General features: G+C 41.5%; 1 protein-coding gene across 1 annotated transcript in view; it reads left to right on the top strand.

Annotated features, from left to right (window-relative positions):
- Positions 1-22,461, top strand: part of tox2 (TOX high mobility group box family member 2) — a 93,465-nt gene that overhangs the window by 12,137 nt on the left and 58,867 nt on the right. Inside the window, 1 exon segment of the mRNA XM_022200989.2 lies at positions 19,358-19,450. Within this exon segment, the coding sequence (XP_022056681.2) occupies positions 19,358-19,450 (93 nt within the window).

Genomic DNA, 22,461 nt, shown 5'->3' with positions numbered 1-22,461 from the left:
CTTCAGAATGTAAAGAGAACTGCAATGTAGGCAAACATATAAATATATGATGGTATGTCAAAGCAAATGTTCTCGCTGCTACATTTATGAAAAGCACACTTAACATTTTATCTAAAGGAATTCATCATAACCTGTATAAACCGAAGACAGTTAAAAATGTACAGGGTTATCACTTTCTTCCTTTCAGCTGTATTATAAAGAACAGTAATTAACCTTTGAGGTTGTTTTGGCACTCTTATTATACAAAGTAATTTTCAACTTCTTCAAATGACCGCAGACCAGTATGAACCACACACACACACACACACACACACACACACACACACACACACACACACACACACACACACACACACACACACACACACACACACACACACACACACACACACACACAGAAACTCTCAGATTTGCAGATTTTTTTTGCTTTCAAATTTCTGGAAATTGCACTTTAATTTTGAGAGGACTTTTATGGTTTCCCTACAAGTACGTTTAAGTGGAATAATAATAATAGCGAATTCTGATTGGTCACGACATCATTAAAATGCCTGAACAATTGCATTACGATAGAGAAAGAGAGGGAGAGAGGAACCAGCAGTTAAGTTCAGAATCATAAAGGTGAGCTGTTTGGTTTTTGTGTGTCGGTCGTGGAGTATTATAAAAATCCAGCCGTTTCTGATCCACTGTTGCCTGATCTGCAAATGGATCGAGCTGGCCAGCGGAGCCGTTCTTACAAAATCAGCCTGGCATAGCGTTATAATAGCTTTTCCTTGTACGTGTTCTGTCAAATCAACTTAGCCTCTTTGGGTGCTATTTTAGTGTTAGTCACACAGTCGATAGAAGAAACTACGAGTTCTCTGAGTGTGTGTGTGTGTGTGTGTGTGTGTCGCCGCTTGTCCCCAGAGAGCCCATGCAAATCTACTTGTGTGTCCGAGGCCATAATGCCATCGTTATACTGTGACACTGTAGTGAAATATACTTTGAAACCGGATCCATGGAACGAGGCAGAGAGGTGCTGAGATGATGAGCTAATTAGTGGGGTCTACCACTGTCACGCTAATGGCTGTTTGCGGGTGCTGTAGCATGCATGCATGCGTGTGTGTGTGTGTGTGTGTGTGTGTGTGTGTGTGTGTGTGTGTGTGTGTGTGTGTGTGTGTGTGTGTGTGTGTGTGTGTGTGTGTGTGTGTGTGTGTGTGTGTGTGTGTGTGTGTGTGTGTGTGCTCATGCTGCACGGCTGATTTTTTAGAGGCTTAATCCAGCATGCACACGACAAAGCCTGCTAAGTGAATCAAAAAAGCTGTGTATCAGTGGAAACAAGGCTCCTCAGTCTGCTCAATGGAACTGCAAAGATAGAGCGAACGGGCACAGACGCACGCCAGCACACCTTCAGGGCATTGACTCTGTGCCATAATGCATTCATGTGCCTCTCCTGCCTATGTTGAATGTAAACTCGCATCTCAATGGAGCGTAGGATTTTTTTTTTCTTTTACGTTGTCTTCCATGTTTAGGCCTTGCCAGATACACTGATGTGAAAATGCGTGTGTGTGTTAAGCTGTAAAACGATGGAGGTTTCTACTGTTGCAGCTCTGTAATTGTGCAAGGAACTTTATACAAAGTGCAAGAGAGGAAGAGGAGATGCAGAGATAGATCTTTATCTGGCAGACAAAAAGTGGAGCAATTCTGCAAACAAAGAACTAAAAAAGAGCAGAATAAAGTCGCTGTGTACCGCACATTAGCATGGACCCATTCACACATACCAAGACAGGTCTCTTTCTCAAGCATGCACGTGCTGACATGACACCAGCTCTCACTTTCATTTGTGCTCATGCACCTGCTGACACTCACTGTTATTTTCATTACAGAGGAGAGAACGTTGTCCTACATCAAAGTTCCCACCACAGTGTGATCGCACTGTAAAACTAAATGGCGAGTGCATCGTCAAGACAGTCGGAAATGGGCCGTATGACATTTCTGTGACGGTCGAGGTGCAGTTGTTTACGTGTTTATGGCGTTCCGCTGAAGAAAGTTGGTTCAAAATGTTAAAGCAAAAACTGCAGTCGGTGCACTGAACTGTTTATTGTTTCAACCTCACTCAGAGCTGGACAATAGGGAGGGGAGACCACACATGATTTACAACCAAAAATAAGTTTGTTTTATATAACTGAAAGGGAAACTGAACTAAACATAGAACAGGGTGGAAGCCAGGGGAGAGAGGAAGGCTTTAATTTGTAGTGGCTCTCGCAGTTTGGTTGTGTGGCTGTAAGCATCTCAAGGACTTCTGTTTTTCTTTCTGACATTCTTTTATAATTAAATGAGATTTCCTGTCGTCATTCAGACTTGTTTAGTGTATTTGGCAACTACTATTGCTAAGCTGCACAAACAAACCCGAGCAACAAAGCAGCATGAGGGGTAAGCAGGTCTCATGTATGACATGGAGGTGACGGATGAGCTAATTGGGGATTAACCGTTAATAACTGAACGAGGGGAGACAAGTGCCGAGCCCATTTCGGTGCCAAAGTCTGCGGTGGCGTTTCTTCCTCCCAGGTTTCCGTTTACCCACGTTCCTCACCTGCCACGCTTTTGTTTCTATCTCCCCCGCATCCTCGTCCTCTGTGTCTCACCCCGCTGGATTTCTATTCTCTCCTCTCTTCTACTCTCTTTTTTTAATTCTCCCTCTCTTCCTCTCTCTCAGGCTGATTCTCATCAGCCTGTATTAGTTGCAAATGCAGAACTAAGTAGCTGTGACAACATTCTCAGATGCTCCAGCTGCCACGGATTTATTGAGTTATTAAAGTAATGTACTGTGATTAAAAATGCTAATTTTCCCTAAATTGTATGCCAGCTTACATAGTTTTTTCAATAGCTGATTTAATTACATGGAAAATGAAACAAGGGCTGATGATTCAATCTTTGCAGCCAATTGCCTCTTCATACAAAAATGAATTACCTCATGATACAGAATTATTGTTTGAGCTACAAAAAGGGAAATGTCATTGGGATTCTTTGAGACTCTTGTGTTGTAGTAGTTGCAGAAATGCTTGTACTTGAACCATCACATATTTTAGGTTAGCTTGCATTTTGTCTATATATCATTTCGGCAATCTTACCTCAGGCAATAATATGAAAGCAAGGCTTTGAATTGAGTGAAAAAACGGATCCCTTAAAATCCTTATCTTGCTGCTAAAGTATGCTCGGTTCATGTGGGGTAGTTCTGGTTTTACATTTAAAGCATGGGTTTAAATAAAGAGAGGAAAAAGTTTCCCTTCCCAATATTGTTATGAATTGTGTCCTCGTCTCTTCTGAATAATTTCCTTTACCCTGGGGGATTTGTTCAGTGTGCTTTCCTTGGCTCATTTTGGCCTCTCATTATGCATTCATGTATTCGTTTATATAATGCGCAACTCTGCAGCTTCATTGGACAAATCTCAGTCGTTTTGGTCACCATTGTGTATGATACTTGAATGGTAATATTTCTCTTCTTTGAATTCTGTGTATTTTTTTCTTTACTTTAAGCAGTCTCTTGCTAGAACTATTTTGCAAAAATATGCAAGGCCCCCTTTTGAACATCACTAGAATGAATCAGCTACTGAAAAGTAATTCTCATTTAGATAATGAGATATAACTTCTTTTTTTTTTTGTTGCCTCGATCGCTTGATCTTTGCAGAGAACTTTAGCCGAGCAGCAGATAGCATCTCGCTCCGGCCTCTCTCAGAAATCACTGCAAGATGACCAAAAGAGCTTTAGATATTGTTTGGATCCCTTCCAGATTTATCAGTGTACTGCGAACAGAGCCTCACCCCTATCAGCGCCAGTTTACCTATAGGTCCTATAAGCGAGTGTGTAAAATATCCGTCTTTTCCTCTCTGAAGAACGATTGACTCGTATGTGGAGTTCAGTGGAGTGAGCAGCTCCGGCCTTCCAGATGTCCTAGACATAACAGAGGCTTGTCAGCTCTGTAGCTGGGCTCTAAATGGGTCACTCTCCTTGATATCACACAGCTCCTTCACAATGACCCCACTGTTCTCCTGATATTACAGCACACCAGGTGGCTCACTATGAAAGTCATGGCCAGACAAATATGGAGTGCATGTGTTTGTGAACAGGGAAAAAAAAAAAAAAAAAAAGACACGTGACTGTGGATTTCGGAGCTGTTTGAGCAAGTTATGGAAATTATTTTAATAAACGCAACACCTCCAACTCAGCCCACCGATCTGTTCAAAAAAGTATTGGATTTTTCTTACACTATATGGCTTCAGGTGCATAACGATTGAAAACTGTATGCATTTTTCATGGAGCTGCTGTTCACCTCTTCAGGAACGGTATGCATGGCTGTATGTAATGTAACATATGGCTGTGCAGAGAGGAGGAGGAGGAGGAGGGCAGTAGCCAAAGAGAAAGAGGGAAGGAGAGGGAGAGGGTTGGGTGGATGGCAGTTCAATGATTTCTGATTTATGGTTTGATTACAGTCTTTCCATCCTGCTGAAGACTGGCTGTATTTGTCGGAATCACGTGAACTTTTTCTCACATGGCCTCGCCGTGCAGCAAGCTGGGGCTCGTTCTGCTTCTCATCAAAACGAAGCACACATTTGCACATGCAAAGACACACACCAGTGGAATGACATTCGGGCACATGCACACACACACACATACACACATGCACACAAATGCACTGATTGAGAGATAAAATGGAGAATGGCTCTTTTAGTCAGCTGAGCAGTCTCTCCCCCCGCCTCCTCTCCCTCCAATCCACCTCCTCCTGCAGCCTGGCAACCATTCAATACAATTTACCTCCTACTGGGAAATAATATTGATATTCACAAATGTACCCAGTAAAGGGACAAAAAAATAAGCACTACAAAAGCTGGTGTGATTCGAGCGCAGGTGTCCGTCGTCTTGAATTCGTAGCATCCCACTCGACAGAATGAGAATCAGCACATTTATTACTCCAAATATGAATGGGAAGCCAAACTGTCTCCATCTAGAATGTCAATGCTGCTGTGTTTTTTTTTTTAAAAGAAGAGTAGCCTTGAAATTTAGACAATGGACCTCTTTTTTTCACCTGTAGATGGCTGGATGTTCTGTACTGAGAGCTGCATTCCACTAATAGGAGTGATCAGACCTTGGCGAGAAAGAAACACAGTGGCTAAGTGTGCCCCCTTTATGTGCCATTAGTGTTTTTAACCAGCATCGATCCACCTGCATTTAGACCATGTCGGTGTATGAATAGGATAAAAGCTGCTGAAAGAGCCAGTCACTGATATCATGTCTCCCCAGGCATTCATTAAACTGCCATTCATTCTTGTCTTTTAGGCCTCTTTACTTTGAATTCTTTAACTTTACAGTCTGTACCAGACCATCTGAGTTCACCTTGTTACTCAGGCTGGTTACGAACCACTGTGAAGACCAGTAGAAAGTCTAGATCTTTGGTGGGAAGGTCCCATCTGTCACAGATAATCAATATGATACTGGAAGGGTGATTGCTTATCAGAGTGGTAATAAATGCGTTTGAAATTGCACACCAACAGAAGATTGTTCGGCTGGTTACAGTGGCGCTCTTGAAAAAAAAACAGATAAATTCATCTCTTCAAATGAAAAACCGAAAGTGAAGAGGCCTCATAACAGTGTCAGGAGTCTGAAACACCAAACAGCTTATGGTTTTGTGGGAGAACATCATATGCTGCAGTCAGCCTGACAGCACAGAACAGAGTGGAACTGATTGTCTCTGGCAGCACTCAGAGAGATCTGAAATTAACACCTACTGAAAGCTGATGTTAAAAACCTGTGAACACTAGAGAGAGAGAGGAAAGAAAGTCAACCAGAATGATAGCTGAGCTTGCAGTAGCTCCGGCATCGGCAGGTACATTTGAATATGAACGGCTGCGACTGAAAGGTTATGACCCATAAAGAGGGGGAACGATTTGAGCGAAGCGTGCAGAGGGGAGAAATGTCAGAGTGAGAATGGCAGGAAATATGTTAGTGACAAGGAAAAAGCTGCCCCTGGTATTCTAGAGCCCCGATGAGTAAAAATAGGGCATTGGGCAAGAAGGCAGGAAACCAGCAGAGCGAGGCCTCTAGTAGGAATTTCTTCTGGGGAGGAGAGATAAGGGACTTAACTCCCTCCTGTCTGGGCCGGCCCACTTTAACATGCGACATGTGATCACTGATCACTTATGTAGAGATGGACAGAGGAAGAGGAGATTGAAGAAGTGAATAAATGATTTGGAGTCGTGTGAGTGTGTGTGTGTGTGGGAGCACTGCTGTGAGCTTTGTGATGACTTGTCAGTTATTGAGCATTGACAGGACATTTTAATTAGGTCAACACTTGTGATGGAAACCAAAGATCTCACACACACACACGCACACACACACACACAGAGCTCTCTCACACAAGTACACATTCTCTCTCTCTCTCTCTCTCTCTCTCACACACACACACACACACACACACACACACACACATGCACACGCACATTGAGGTAATGGCTCAGGAGTGGAAAGTACCGTGTTTGAGAGTCTGAGGTTCCTCAGGTTAGAGAGTGGAAGTTAGACAATAAACAGTGGCCTTATCAGACTCTGGGCAGAGCTTCCAACCTGATAGCCCAACATATCACTCCAAGTATTAGAAACAAATATGACCTCTACACCACTTGCCTGCAGCACCACTCGCTCTCATGAATAAGCAATTTTTTTTTTGTACGAAAAGCGACCCTCGGTGGCAACTTTGTCTCAACCTCCGTGCTTCCTCACTGTCACTTTGGCCCGCTGATCACGCCGCTTTATTCGATTTGCCCGTGGTTTACGTGACATCACGGGCGCAAGATTTATCAGGATTTTTCTCAAATCAAATTTTCAGGCCTGCCGGAATGTGAGATTGATGGCCCAGAAGAGGCGAGACAACAAGATGATTATCATATCATTGATTACAGTAATTTGTACATGGTGTGGCGGCGGTTCAGCTGAGAGGGCGTTCACTGACAGCTACACAGTTGACAATGTGGCCACTTCTTATAAACTGTGGGTGGTTCGGGAGTTCCTCGTGTGTTTTCGAGTACGAGTCAGAACATGCCAAACATCTACTCAAGACACTAAAAATAACATATGACAGCTCGACACTGGCATCAACAATGAAGGTCATTATTCATTTTTAAAGTGTTTTGTTCGTGTTCTGAGAGCGGGAAACATAAATCTGGATGTCAGTAATCAATTTTTCTTAATAGATGTTGAATTTTTACTTAAAGAAATGATATTAACTGCAAAGTATTTCCTAATCATTTTAATTTACTTCCCTATTTGTGTGTTTTAATGATTAATTGCCATGGCAAAGATGTAAGAGAAACGGTGGTGATCATCCAAGTATTCAAGATTTTTTTTGCATTTCTGCAGAGTAGCAGCAGTGATAATTAGAATTCAGAGACAGATGTATTTGCATTGAGAAGAGGAACGGTGTTACATAAGCGTCCTCAGGTGTCCTTGTCGTGTCCACTTACTGTCATATTGAGGACACAACCTTCCTTCCAGCAATATTACCGTATGAGACAATAACCTAAATACCTGTCGGATTCCCACTTTCTTTTCTTTGCGTCTGCGTTTCTTTACCTCCCCTCTGTCGTCATGATCCCATTTCATTCCCACGTTCTCTCTCTTTTCTCTTTTTCCCTTTCCCCTCTTACCCACACTCCCTCATGGTCACTCTCTTAAGTGATTGCTACATTTCATCTCACGGTAAATCGGCCGTCAGCCCGGTGAGCTATCATTATGCAAATGATGGGCAATTCAATTTCAGTTGGTCGGAGGGGGAATTTCTAATTAGGGTGAGGCACGGCACTCAAGATGGAGAGAAAGATGTAAAGGCAGAGAGAGACAGTGAGGTAGAGAAACGCTGCTGTAAATGGATAGCGCAGGTAAGGAGAGAGGTAGAAGAGAAAGCTAAGAGAGGGGGAGAGCTGGAAGAAGAGAAGTCCACGAAATCAACACCTGCATTACAATTATACTCTTCAGTTGGCTGCGAGTCTCCTGCCTCCTTCTCTTCTCATTGTTTTTTTTTTTTCTTTTTCTAACTTATCTCGTTAATTTTAATTATGTCCCGGCTTCTGACGCTCTTAAAAAAAAAGCATGCTTATAACAGGTTTTGTATGTGCTCCTGGCTGAATTTATGAAGACATGCTGACGTTTTTTACTGTGGAATCCTCTGAAAAACTTTTATTTAAGGAAGTTTGACATAAAAAAAAAAACTATTCATATTGACCCCATAAGCTCTGGAACAAGCTCCCCCTGATGTGCAGATTATCACTGCCCTGGATCTTTTCAAATCAAAGTTTGAAACCTTTCTGTTGAAAATGTCTTTTAATACTTAGCTGCGTGGTGACATTTTATTTCGATCTGCATGCGCTCACTTTCAGATGTACATTTTAGTGTCGTTTTAATGATCTTTATTTTATTGTTTTATTGTATATTGTACTGCTGTGTCTGTTATAAGTTATAATATTGTTTTGAAGTTATTGTCTTGTTTTTCACTGTGAAGCCCTTTGATCACCCTTTGTGCTGCTGTAAAGGTGCCAGATGTGGGTCATTCCAGAATTGGAGGACATTTGGGCTTCAGCATTTTTGAAAAATAGACCTTTTCTTTTACAGTTTCCTGCTCTGTATTCATCAGTAATAGATAATAAACTATCAAAGGTTTACACATCAAGGGTACCGTTTTTATTCTATGTTTTATTTGTTGTTTGCTAACCCTAAGCTAATCATAGTAGCAGGGTTGCTAATCCATGCTAATGTTAGCTTTTTCTCAGGAGTAGAAACTAGATATTTAGCTAGCTGTTACTGCTGACCAAGAGGACAAACTGACTGATGTTAAAAAGTAAAAGAATTTGTCTAATCCTGATAATATGCATAACAGGGTTGCATGAGGTAGACTGAGACATTCAGTGAATGCTGACAATGTTATGAAGAGAGGACATAAGTTTGCTCTACCCATTCTTCAGGAAAACTGTTTGATGATTTTAGTTTCAGCATTTCATGTGATTCACTCTTTTCTTTTTCTACCTGCTAAAAGGTTATACTAGCAGAGTTGTTATGGGACACATGCATAGTAATTATTATTTAAAATATTATGCTGATTTAAAAAAATGTTCCCACAATCACAAAAGACATCAATTAAAAAAAAAACAAAAAAAAAGCCCAAAACGAAAATTTACATTTCATTTTAACAGTTTTATTTGATATTCAATTTGGTGATCAGGGGGTGGAACAAGAGAAAAATTACATTTCAGGGGTGCTCCAGACTTACTTAGTATTTTTAAAAATATTTTCTAACATTCTCCTTTACTATTTTTTTTTTTTAATTCAGTCTTAGGACAAGTAAATTTACACAACAGCTGCATGTTTTAGTATTTTGTACATGGATTATTTGAATTTGTGGGGTGAGACATTCTGGAATGACCCATAAATAAACCTTGATTGATTGATTGATTGATTGATTGATTGATTGATTGATTGACTGATTGTTTAAAACCACTGAAAAACTCTTAATTGAAGGAAGTTTTACAGAAAAAAAATTCACATTGATTCTAAACTTTTTCTGACACTGTGGTGAGCTTAGTTCTCAAATTAGCCAAATGACAGTTTCACATGGGAAAAAATGAAGGGGACTTATCTACCTTTGACTCATCTGCCACTTCTGTCATTACACTTGACTCATTCCTTGTGTGAAGTCATACGTGCACACTCTTAAGAGGTTTTCATACGTTAAGTCATTTTGCATTACTTGGTGTATTATATACATTTCTATTTGGTGGTCAAAGTCAACTTTTTTCAGAGTTAAATGTCAAAAGCCTAAGGCCTAATCCACATCAAACCATATATCATTTGTCAGCTGGCTATTAAAATTATACCACATTTGAAGTCGGACTGAAACTAATGGTAATGTTCTACGTTACAGTGATGTATTACACAGAAAAGCTGCCAATCCTCACATCTGAGAAGCTGGATCCAACAAATGATAATTGCTATGCTAGTTACTTTTCTCTGCCTTTTAAGGCTGTTTTGATGTTTTATTTTTTTAAACACAGCTAGAACAATCCCTTTTCAATTTTAAGATGTTCTTGTTTTGCTTTCAAGTTTGTATGAAGTTGTTGCAAATAATAATTCACATATTATGTCCTTTTACTGTGTCTATTTCGAGTTTTATCTCTCAAGAAAAATACAAGAGTGGACATTGACGCCAGTGAGAAGCCAAATAACTGAACAAGGGCATGCAAGCTGGATCTTTTTTAAATCAGTGAGTCCTGTAACTGCTTCAGTTTAGCATCTGTATATGTATTTAAGTGTTTATCAAAGCACATTCAGTTATTTAAACTGCTAATGATTTACTCTACATTGAATCCCACAGCGTCTTTACAGAAAGACGTTTAGCATAATTGATTAAAAAAGCTTATTTATCCAGAGATTTAACACGATGACTGTGTTAGTACACCCGCAGAAACGGCAAGTCTGTGAATTACGTTTTCCCGAATGATTCTTCTTTGTGTAATGCTGCTGTCAGAATGGAGCAGTATTTGTGCAGCAGGTTTATTTTGATGGAGTGTCTCTTTTTCTTCCCATCGCTGCAACGAAACATTGGGCTTGTCTGTGTGTTTTTTTTTATTTATTTATTTATTTATTCAGCAGCCCAGAGGGACAACATGTTTCCTGCAGGGAAGAGGAGACAAAAAAAAAAGGGAGAACAGTCGGCCAAACTTTTTCATCTTGATTAAGTGAAAGTGCTCGATTTACCTGCATATGAGGGCGGTTTGCATACTGTGGAGCCTGCGTGTGTTAGTGCTTAGTTAACTGTCATTTATGATTTGATTTATGTGTTGGTTCATTTTCTGTTTTGCACATCCACGTATATCTGAACATGAGTAGGTGTATGAATGTGTTGGGTATCAGCCACACACACACACTACACACACACACACACACACACACACACACACACACACACACACACACACACACACACACACACACACAGAACAGAGGATTCAGCTGAGATCAGCAGCTCACCCTAGGCTGTCAAATATTCTGTCAGCACAGCCCAAGAATCACAATTGGACTCTTTGGGAGGCATTAATTCAAAGCACCGTAACAATGCTCTCTGAAACCAAATCAACTGCCTGTAGTCAGCATATCAACTCTCAGCTAACTCTCTCCCTCTATCTCTCTATCTTTGCTCTCACTTTCTCCGCTCTGTCTTTGCAGCAGCCTCCTCCCCACCCTCCCCTCTCTCCTCAACGTGTGATTGAACGTATAAATATGTTTCGAAAGCCGGCTTACTGTACGAACCCGACATACTGTAGATGGTAACTACCTCAGCAGCTCTGATTGTTTTAAAGTGATGCTATTTTTGGAGAAGAAGTTGCATCTGCTGCTGCTCTGTTGTGATATTTATGTGGGCTGAGGATCATGACCTTTTTATACCGCTGACCGAGACCCAAATGCAGCAAGATTTCAATTTGCCGACTCGGCCGACGTTGTTTTCTCGGTTCACTTGCGTACATACGTTTCATTTCGGTCGCCTGTCGGTGTCGTCCATAAACATTATTTTTGCCTGAGTCATTTTCAGCAGCAATCCTCACAACATCATCAAACATCTTGTCTAATTGTTTGATTTAAACACTACATGTTAGTGCTAGAAATGACATAATGTGCGTTTGCTGTATTGACTAACATCAGTGGGGTGGTGGTGTTGATTTTGCCAGTTGAAAGTGAACAAGGAACCATTCCGTTTCTGTTCAGCATGAGAATAAAGCATAATGCAAGTAAGAATTCCCACTGTTTCATTATTACCAGCATGTAGCACTTTGGCACTTTTAGGCCTGCAATTGACTATTGTTTTTAGATATTGATTGATGAGTAAATGTCGATCAAATCTGACAGTCCAAGTTGACAGTTTCAAGCAGCTTGTTTTGTTCAAAACCCAAAACATATGAGACAAAAGCAGTAAATTATCACTAAAGAACGTTGCCACTTGATAAATCGGTTACCAGTTTGGGGCCAAGAATGAACCGATGCCACACATAACAGCTATTAAAAAAGTGGATTAAGTTTCTCTTACAAACTAATCATTTGATCTTAAGCACTACTGCTTTTCCTGACTTATCAGGAATATTGTAAAGAAATATGTCACTATTTTCCATGTCGTAACTTTGACTCAGTCCTGTTAATGGAAACTAAATACAGAACATGACAGTCTGAGAGCTCTGTTCAGCAATCCCAGTATGTGAAGGAATCATTCTGCCCAGGAATCAGTCTGTGTTAAAGCAATATAGCCTTTTGCATGCCGTGTAGCATAAAAGAAAAAGAAAAAAAATCCCGTTTTTGTATTAGCTAAAGCTTCTTCCAGCTATCTGTTTTCTGCCTGTAACGCTCTTTTTGTGGCCATCGCATAGCCGAGGTGCTGGCTCTGCTTGTCAGCTGCTGGTGGGAAGTTGTATTGTTGTAACACCGTGTTGTTTTGTCTGCAGGAAACAGCCCTATAAAGATGAGGGGTTTTTGGAGAAGGGTTAAAAAAAACTAAGAAAATGAAAAGTTTCTTTTCTCCTCTTTGAATCAGAGACAGCAAGGGCACTGACTGCACTTTATTAATGCACTCCATCTCCCTCGCTTTTGTGTCAGGTGTAATACAAAGGGCAGGTTTGTGTGTGAGTGCGAGAGAGAAAGTGACGGTGGAGAAAGCGACCAAATTTCTATCATCAGAAGCTATTCCAGTTTGTGTTATCCTTGGCGAGGGCTGCAGTGTTATAGAGGTCTTTGTGGCATCCTTAAAATAATCCTTTGATGTAAACAGGGGACACAATTCGTCATCTAATGGCTTCTTGCTTACATTCAGCTTCGTCATAGATGAAGCTTAAGTATTTTAGTTGGTCATTTTGGCACTTTAATGATCCCTACAACAAACTGTCCCTGACCTCTGAGTTAAGCAAAAATGTTCTAATTACCTTTATAATATATTTACCTCCATAATCCTGTGGAGAGTTTTAAAAAATGCACGGTTGAATCTGCTCCGTAACAGAGGCAGCGGACTGTGCGTTGTATCTGAGCTTTTATATACAATTTTAGATGGTACTGTCGAATTTCCGATCTCACCTGAAAACATGCACCTGAGCTCTGCATTTTTGTTCCAGTAGATGCAGAATCCACCTCCTGTCACCGGCCTCTGTAGCTCCAGGTACACACACAAAGGCACGCTAGAAAGAATAAGAAAGAACCACAGAACAGGAATGAGAGGAGCACGGCGTCGTGAAAGTTTGAGAAAAGAGCACAAAGTCAGAAACCCAAATCAAGTTGCAGATGCACGACCTCAGCTTTCACTATTAATTGTATTCCTTAAAAATTGTAACATTTTCAGCTGTTCAAAAATCACTCTGGTGAAGGCCTAGGTTTGGACTATGGTGAAAAAAAAATCAATATGATCAGATTTTAGTTTTAGGAGCATCTTGGCTTGGAAACTAAGCACAAGCACGTCTTTAGCTTCACTTTCCGTTGCACTTTTTCGCTTTTCAACGACATGAGCATGAATTTGCATTTCATCACAACATGTTTATTTCTTGAAACGCCTGAAGACTGAGCTGAAAATGGAGAGAAAATGAATAAAAGAACCATATAGAGAGATAGATGAATATACAGATTGATAGATGGCCAGCGAGGGAGGGGAAGTGTGGAGTATCTCCAGCTGATATATTGTACCCCAGTGTAAATCACAATCCGTGCTGACTGGTAGAACAAAAAACTATTGGGAAAATGTAAACACAAGATAAGGCAACAAGAGGAAGGGCGGAGGCTCAGTGAGGAGTGTTGGCCATCAGAAAATATGAGCCAAACCAAGAGGACAAATGAATATTGGAGTCATAATGTGAGGGCGAAGCTGTGCTAAATTAAACTAGAATGGTTATTGTATAATCACTTCTGCACGCCATAGAAGCAGAAGTTTAAACATGTATGTACATACTCACTGGCATGTTTACATTAGGAATGAAGGGACAGTCTCTGGAAAAGCTGCAGTCAGCTATAAATAGTCTGAGCTGGTGTTAGCTGGATATTCCCAATGGTGTGATCAATAGTCTGAGTGTCAGTAGTGGCCTGAGGCAGGTAGCCCCTGGCTTCATGTCTTGGTTATGTTTGAGCTGCTATGGCCTTAGTTAACATCTCTTTCACACATAAAAACATTATTTTTCCCAATACAGTTCATAGAAATACATAATAGTATTTCTATTCACCTAAATTGATTACAAAATACTCCTAATGCATGGAAAAGTAAACAGAAACAACACATGGATGGGATGTGCAGTATGCCTCCACATGTTTTTTTTATAATATAAATGCATTGTACTGGGTTCACAACAGGCTCCAAACACATCTCTATACTAGGACCTTGAGCCACATATTAATGCATGTCCCTTTAATATATCTTCGTTTCTGGTACAGCTTCAGCATGCCCTTCACTTTGAAGTAAACAACACTTTAAATGTCTGTGTCTTCAAGGTCCATAGGCTAGAACTCACAGATGGTGGCAGATATACTGAGGATGAATTAACATGAAAAGATGTCAGTTAATCGTTTCCAAGTCCCTGCAAAGAAAAGTTAGCAACATAAAGTTGAGGAGTATAAAAAAAAACAGTCAGAGTAGTCTCTTCTAGTAGGATAATAGTACAAACAACCTCCCCAAACTCAAGGTATTTCCAGCCTTTGTTTAAAAAATAATACTACAGTTACAGAGTGTAAGCATCACAGATGTAAATAAAGCATGGTAGAAAGACTGCTATCATCTGTCGTCAAAATAAATTTTAGCACGTTCGGTGAAAAATGCATGAAGATGAAAATGATTCATCGCGATGCAATATGCAAACCAATGTTGCACGCTGCAGTCGGTTTTGTCTGAGACTAAAGTCTGCAAAAACCACTGAAAACGTGAATCATACTCCGTTACTGACTGTTAGACCACCAGAGCTGACTGATATTATGTTTGTGCAGCTGATTTGACAGATTTGCACGTTTTATCAGCAGAATATCCGAAATGTTAAAGGGAGAAGTGAATTACATAAAGGCTATAAGGAAAGAGTTTGTATTATTGATCTGCTGATGTCAGTGTGCGCGCATTGTGGAGTGCATACTGTACATACACTATGAAGCACTGCCTCCGTAATGTATAAATACAGAATGTGTGTGCATGCAGTAGTGCTTGTGCGTGTTTGTGCATACATTGTGAGTACTGTATACCATAGATGAGTGATAGGGTTTCCCCCATAAGCCCGTCTGGGCCTTGCATTCCTCTCATCAGTAGAGTCTGATGTGTGCGGGCTTTCAGCTAATCTGGGAAGAATGTCGGTTTCAGACGCACATGTGTTCCATTAAGTCCAGATCTGCGTAAATAATATAACATGCAACAGCTAACATTACAGGTAACTAAACCCCCACAGCTGCGCCTTTGGCTTTACGGTGCCCCAACAGCCTGGCCTATAAAAAGGGAAAGCCAGTGTTGACATCTAATGAGAAAATGTATTGCAGTGCATAAGCTTTGTAGAGAAGATAAAGATAATTCATGTCTGTTTCATAATAGAGCAGAGATACTGGGGTTGTATCGTCTACTGAGAATAAGCAAATAAGATGAAAATATTAGCCATTACAGTCTTTTCCTAATTTTGCATAAAAACATAGCATGTGCTAACTTCATGTAATAAAGATATAGCTAAGTTTAGCTGTTTTTCAGCTGAACAATAAGCCTTATGGTATTATTGATGATGACAATAGCAGTGACAATTTAATTTGAATATATATGTATATATGTATATATATATATATATATATATATATATATATATATCCAAAAAAACATGCAGAAAGAAAAAATTGCCGCAGTTTATTTTTATCTGTGAAAACTTTAACTTGACCTCAATTAAATAACGTGCTCGTGGATATTTTCATTGTTTCGTATTAATATTAGTAACATGATTCTGAAACTGACATCATCAGAGTAATCATGTAAATCAGTTTGCAGGCATTAAAGTTTGCTTGCACTCATGTGAGAATGCATATCCTCCCCCTATTGTTAATGGTTCCACATCCAGAGCACCGTCATTGGCTTTTTTGTGTTTATTGTCAGCCTGCTATGCTCGTGCTGATTGGCTCAGCCCTGCTAAGCGACAGGACAATGTTTGCTTTTGCTGTCTGCCTGGGGAAGTCCCTCTTGTCCTCAAACAGGCCTAGATAGAGTAACTAACGCAAAGTTCAGAGGACGCCAGCCTCTTCCTGGTGTGGTGCAGCATCTTCCTGTGGCTGATCACAAAAAAGTTAGAAATCGACGTCAGTTACTTGTTTACAGATTCATTTATTTACCTTTTGTTTTTCTGTGAAGATTGCAAAGGCATGAACAAAAAAAAAGGAAAAACTAAAAACTGAGCTCTGCCTTCTGCTCTATTTTGGTCTGAACTAGAGTGTGGGTGTGCAGGATTTAAAAAAAAAAAAAAAGAAGAATAAGAGGTTAGACTCAACATGATGTCGAGTAGAGATGGTAAATGGCTGGCAGCATCTGGTTTGGTAGAAATATCGCAGCAACTCCAATGCCAGCCAAAAAGTGAGAGAGAGGTGACGAGGGCGAGAGCCTCTGAAGTGAGGACTAGAAAACAAAAGAAAGGTGTCAGAGAACAAGTGTAGAGAACAATGCTTCTTGCACTTGCAAACTGTTGTGAGCCAGCGAGGAAATGTGAGGAGTTTGGCTGTTGCTGTTCTGGGTGCCAGCACTCCTAATGAGTCTGTCAGGGCCAGTTAGCACAGCCAGGCCTGCTTGTGTCCCCTCCAGGCCGCAGACAGCTGTTATTAGCCCCGTAATGGCATGCCACAGGGCCAGATTAGCCTGGCACACTGGAGAAATATCAAACATTCACTTACTGTGGCTCCTTCGCTGGCTAAAGCAGCAATTCTGCGAGGCATTCATTTAGCTGTGATGCTGGCAAGCTACCTAACAAGCCTCAAAAGAAAAAGTCTCCATTTAGGGATGGAGTTAGCGTACAGTAGCTGCTCTGCAGGGCTGGCAAAAAAAGAAATGTCAGACTAGAGGATGTTTAAGACAACACATCAGGTCACGTTACTGTTTGTTTTGGTTTTTTGCCTAGAATTATACAGGGCTGAACAATGATTTGCGATATAGATTTCTTTTTCAAAGTCAAGCTTCAGTTGAATATTCTCTGTGTTACAGATTTAAAACATGCGATGAAGTGTCACCACACCATCTAAAGTGTGACTGTCACACATGGAGGACGGCATGAATTTGTGAAACCATTGACATGACAGTTTAAATCCTCTGTCAGCTGCACTGCATAACATAGATGCTAACTTTCAGCCTTTGGGATTCGCTAATTCCATTGTTTCGATTTGCTATTTGGATTCAAATTAAATGTTTAGCCCTAGTTTTAACTGACTAGTTCATTATGGACATAGGAGACACATTAGGTCACTTTATAAAGTGTCTGTTTTCGCTGTTTTTTTCCATTGTTGTTGTCAGAACGGTGCAGCATTATATTTAATAATGCTGCGTCATCGTTATGCAAACCACATCGACAAGATGGCCACAGCTGTCCACTCATCTGTTTCTACCTTTCATAATGAGCACAGGAAATCAAAACCTTACGCAGCAAGTATTCTCACTGGGGGGATAACCTGCACTGTGTACAGTGTGTGATAGGGCCCACGCCATTAGATCAGCATACTGCAAACACATACTGTTCACTGATCTATGTGGAATGTTACTCATAGGGTATAAATCATTCTCTTTGCGGCTGCTATTGCTTGACTGTATCTCACATGTTGCACGTTACACGAGCTTTTGCATACATTGCTATGTGGGTTTCACTGTGTGGTATTCTCTCAGCATTTAGGCCCATAAACACAATCTGCAAAGGTGTGTTTATGGTGTTGCACTGTTAAAGCTCGGCCTACTCATTTGTGCGCTGGATGCTTATTTGTCTTCGTCATGTGAGCAATTGGAAGCGAAAGGCAGGGCCAGTTTTGCTTAGTTTCATTGATGTTCTGTCACTCAGTTGTTAAATATAGTTAAATACTGCATGTCTCGCTGCATAGCAATCCGAGGCCCTGCCCTGAAATGTATTCGTGTCTGTGTGATTGCATGTGGGTGTTTTTTACCCTAAAACGAAGAACCCAAGTAAAAGAGTAAGTATGTGAGGCAGAGATAATGTGACATTTGTTCCAAATTGCAGCACTGTGTTTTTTTTTCTCCCTCAACAATCTGCATCATATTCTCATTAGCAGACTGTATGGATCGAGTGTGGCAAAGTCATTATGCACTATACATAGCAGGAAGCAGCCGCAGTCACTTCCAAACACGAATTCATGTTTTATCCTCTTATTTATGAGAAAGCAGTTTCCACATCACCAGTCGCAGCTTTTATTTTGACAGAAGGCAGCACTCAGACGCTAAACCAGACTCTTGAGCACAAGAGAGCAAAAGATGTAGCTCATTTGATCAATTAAAACACACACACACACACACACAGTAAATAGGTTATCGCTGCACAAATCAGACGACTGAAACCACATGCAAACTGTTGACCAGATGTTACAGAGGAGAGATGTTAATATGAGAACAACAGAATATCAAGCAATCACAGATGTGCAGCGAGGTACAGCTGAGAGTGAGGAGAAAGATGAAGACAAAGAGTGAGATAAAGTACGTGAGATGTGACGTAAATCCTGGGAGGTGCCCATGCTGTGGCTGTAGCAGTGTGAATCCCACTGAGCTACACTGTCTCTCCCTGGCAAGGACCACTTTTTGCAAATCATTAGCCCCCCACAGCACTGAGGGCTTTTCCACCACTCCTTTAGGTCATGCTATACATGTGAAACCCACATGGGGAAGTGCAGGGAGGAGCTAGCAGGCTTAGAACCCACTACACTGTAATTATCAGCTGTGTAATGTATAGAAAGATGGAGTCAGTCGAGGAGAGCTGCGCACAGGAACTCTGGCTACCAAACACAACAGCTTAGTGCCATTAGTGCCGCTGCATGAGCCAATCTTATCCAGTTATTATGTGTGGTACATCACCATGAGGTGATGTGATTTAACATGGCAGCCCATGTGCAGGCTTTGTGACTTGGTGGAAATTTATGAAACTAACACTGGTAAACAAAATGAGTATGCATAGTGACTGCTGTGTACGATGCCTGCTTTTCGGATGAGCAACTTCGAAACTAAGTTTGTTTTAAAGACGTTGAATCCAAATCTGGACCTTTTCATTCATTTTTCTACAATGTTGGTCTGTCAAATGAAGAAAATATGCTTAAAATCTTTCTCTCTTCGCCCCTCCAGAGCAGATACGGTGCTGCAGATCGAGGTGTGAGGCTCTACAGTTCCCTGCCCATGCGCCCAAACCCTGACGGCAAGAGACTGCCCTCTACTGGGGTAAGATTCATCCCTCCTCCCCCCTTCACCCCTGCTTCCTCACCCCTGGTGTCATCCATATCTACATGCCACATTTACCCCTACAGTGAGGAGAACCGTCCCTCATCTGCACAGCAAAAGCTCCAAACAGTTGAAAGTTTTAGTTGGGGAACTCTTGAGTCAGCAAACTCCAAATTCAACCTCGTTTCAAACTTAATCCTCGTTTAATCCGACTTCCTCCTCACCCTTTGTCTCCACCGAATGTTAAAACTAACCCCAACAGTCCTCTCTCCCCAAACCATCTTTGGCCACCACAAGACTCCCAGTAAAACACCCGTCTGACTTGGTGGTTTGTGTGGTATCTGCCTGGTAGCTTCTCAAAGCGTGCTGCTGCAGGTGATAGGCCAACCAACCGCCTCCTACTACGCTCACACAGAACAAAGACAGGCAGTGGCTTTCTGGATGAAATGCTGCTGCTTCAGACCTGATTTAGGTGGAAAGAAAGGACGGGCGAATGTTGATTAAGTATAAAAGTTAAAATATTTGGTGATTTTTCCTTTTTTTCCCCCTATATCTTTTGTTGTAAAGCAGCTGTATTTGGACATCAAAGTCTCATTTTCAGTTATTTTATTATATAAGTCTTCATGAGGGGACGCATGGAAAGAGGAAAAGATTAAGTTTATTGAAGTTAAGTGATGCAGCACTCGCAGTACTTTGACTTTGACAAAGTGCTGGAACAGTCAGTCTACTTTGTTTGTGAAACCTTTCTTTCATTTTTTTAATAAAAAAAATCTTTTAGTATTGTGAAAATCATAATTAGAATCTAGCTTGCCTTGCTTTTATGCATTTATGTAACAAAGGAGAGAAAATGAAAGAACAATGGAGCGAAAAGAGAGAATTTAATTTCATACGTCCCCCTTTTTCATGTTTCACTCCATGCAAGTGCTTTTTGAATTATCTCTTCACTGCTCCGGGGCTCAACGAGAGGAAGAGTGGGTGAGTGAGGGAGAGAGGGGGAGACAGAGTGAGAGAGAGAGGGAGAGAGAAAGAGAGAAAGAGAGACAGACAAAGCGAAAGCTGTGTAATATTGTTGGTGCGCACCTTTTTTAATTACAACAGAGATTGTATTGATGTCTCAGGCCACATGTCCTAAATCATTTATCAAGGGGGGAGAGTGCTAACAAAGCATTTCTAAGAAACCCATCCTCTCCCAGGGCCTGGAATCATACGTTATCTAAAGTGAATATTGTTAATGCTTTTCAGTGGAGAGACCCACTTACAAATCATGGGAATGAGCTCCTTGTCAGGACATGCGTGAGGAAGTAAAGAAATATATCCACTTTCATCTGACCCTCTGTTGTGCAAATTAAAGCCCGCACCTAAATCTCCATGCAAGTAGTGAAATGAACATGCGCAAAGTTGCGGATAAACATTAACGCAAGGGGAAGAACGTGTCCAAACTGCCTGTTTTTATTTTATTTTTCGACTTAAAAGATGACATCTCCCGTGCAGATTAGACACACATCACAAAAGGAGACAATATGTGCTATTTTTTTCACCCCTCCTTCCCTCCCTCACCCTTGCCTTTCTGTCATTTCCGTTTGTCTGTTATTACCTGGGTGTAGCGTCAGTACAGTAGCAGACTGTAGCTACAGGCTGCATGGAGAGGAGCAGAATACAAACCACTTAACATGCAGGAGGAAACCAGACGTTTTTCCATTGCACTTATCAGGTGCTGCGGTGAGAGCAAGTGTCAAGGTGCAGTAGGTCCCTGCCCCCACCCCCCTTACCCCCCCTCCCTCACCCCCCCCCTCCCCACCTATCCTCTCCTTCCTCCCCTCTTCCTTCCCCTTTACACACCCCTTTTATTCCCCCCCACTCTGATCTCTATCTCTGTCCCCTCCTCCCTCACCACCACCCTCACCACCACCTCTTGCCAACCCCTCGGTTCAGTTAAAAGTGGGCTTGGCACTTCCGCAGCAACTCCCCCCCCTCCACCTCCTCCCCTCCCCTCCCTTTCCCTCACCCCTCCCCACTACCACCGCCGCCGCCACTTCTTTTTCTCTCTGTCAAACTAACCTCCAACTCCTGCTCTTCACCTCTATGCTTCCTGTCAAGGTGCACTGCCCACCTCCTCCTCCTCCTCCTCCTCCCCTCCACCCACTGGCTCTGCCCCCCCCCACGGCCCTTTTTTCTTTTTCTTTCTTTCAACATCTATTACGGCTCTAAATGCCTACAGTTCGTTTTTTCTTCTTCTGTTTTAAATGCTCAGTGCAGAGGGCGTGACCCCCTCCTTGTGCTCTACAGGGATCTTGTCATCTCTGCATGTACACGACCAGAATGGATTTATTTTTTTTTTTGTATTTGTGGCTTTGAACCGAGTCTCTGGCCGTACAATAGAATTTACACTTTATTGCATTGCTCTTTGCGTGTGCTGCATAATGTCCACTTATGCAGCATATACCATCGGGCCGGGAGGTAGAACCTTTTCGACTCCCTTACCGACTTCCTCTGAGGAAAATTAGGTTTCAGAGAGGGTGAGGTCGAGGTTATGGCCTCTCTGGACCAGTTCTGAACATGTTCTTTGGGACCACGTTGGAAATCAGAAGTGTTAAGAGTTGTTCCAAACGGGCATGAAAGTTAAAAAAAAAATGGCCGTGATAGAGAGACAGAGAGATGTGACACTGTTAAAAAAAATGAGGAATGACAGCACATGTTTTCCTCCAGGGAGGCGTTCATAGTGTTGCACTGAGTTGTTCACATTAAAAGTGCCACAGATAGTTGCGCAACAGATGAAAAATGACAGCTAGAAATCAAAGCACAATACCTGAGACCTCTCTGACATTTGCACAGCTGGCCAGTGACAGAGTGAAGTGGGTGTCAGTGTCAGATTCTTAGCTTTTACAAAAAGAGTTGCTACAGACACTCCCCGTCTGACATTGGAAAGGTGTTGGGTAGATGTTATCCTGCCATCCAACATGCAGGTCAGGCTGTTCTGTTTTCACTGTTTTTCCCTTAAAGACGCCCTGCAG

The sequence above is a fragment of the Acanthochromis polyacanthus genome, chromosome 5, assembly GCF_021347895.1.
Source record: "Acanthochromis polyacanthus isolate Apoly-LR-REF ecotype Palm Island chromosome 5, KAUST_Apoly_ChrSc, whole genome shotgun sequence".
Classification (NCBI taxonomy): Eukaryota; Metazoa; Chordata; class Actinopteri; family Pomacentridae; genus Acanthochromis; species Acanthochromis polyacanthus.
This window is presented reverse-complemented; position numbering and strand designations above follow the sequence as displayed.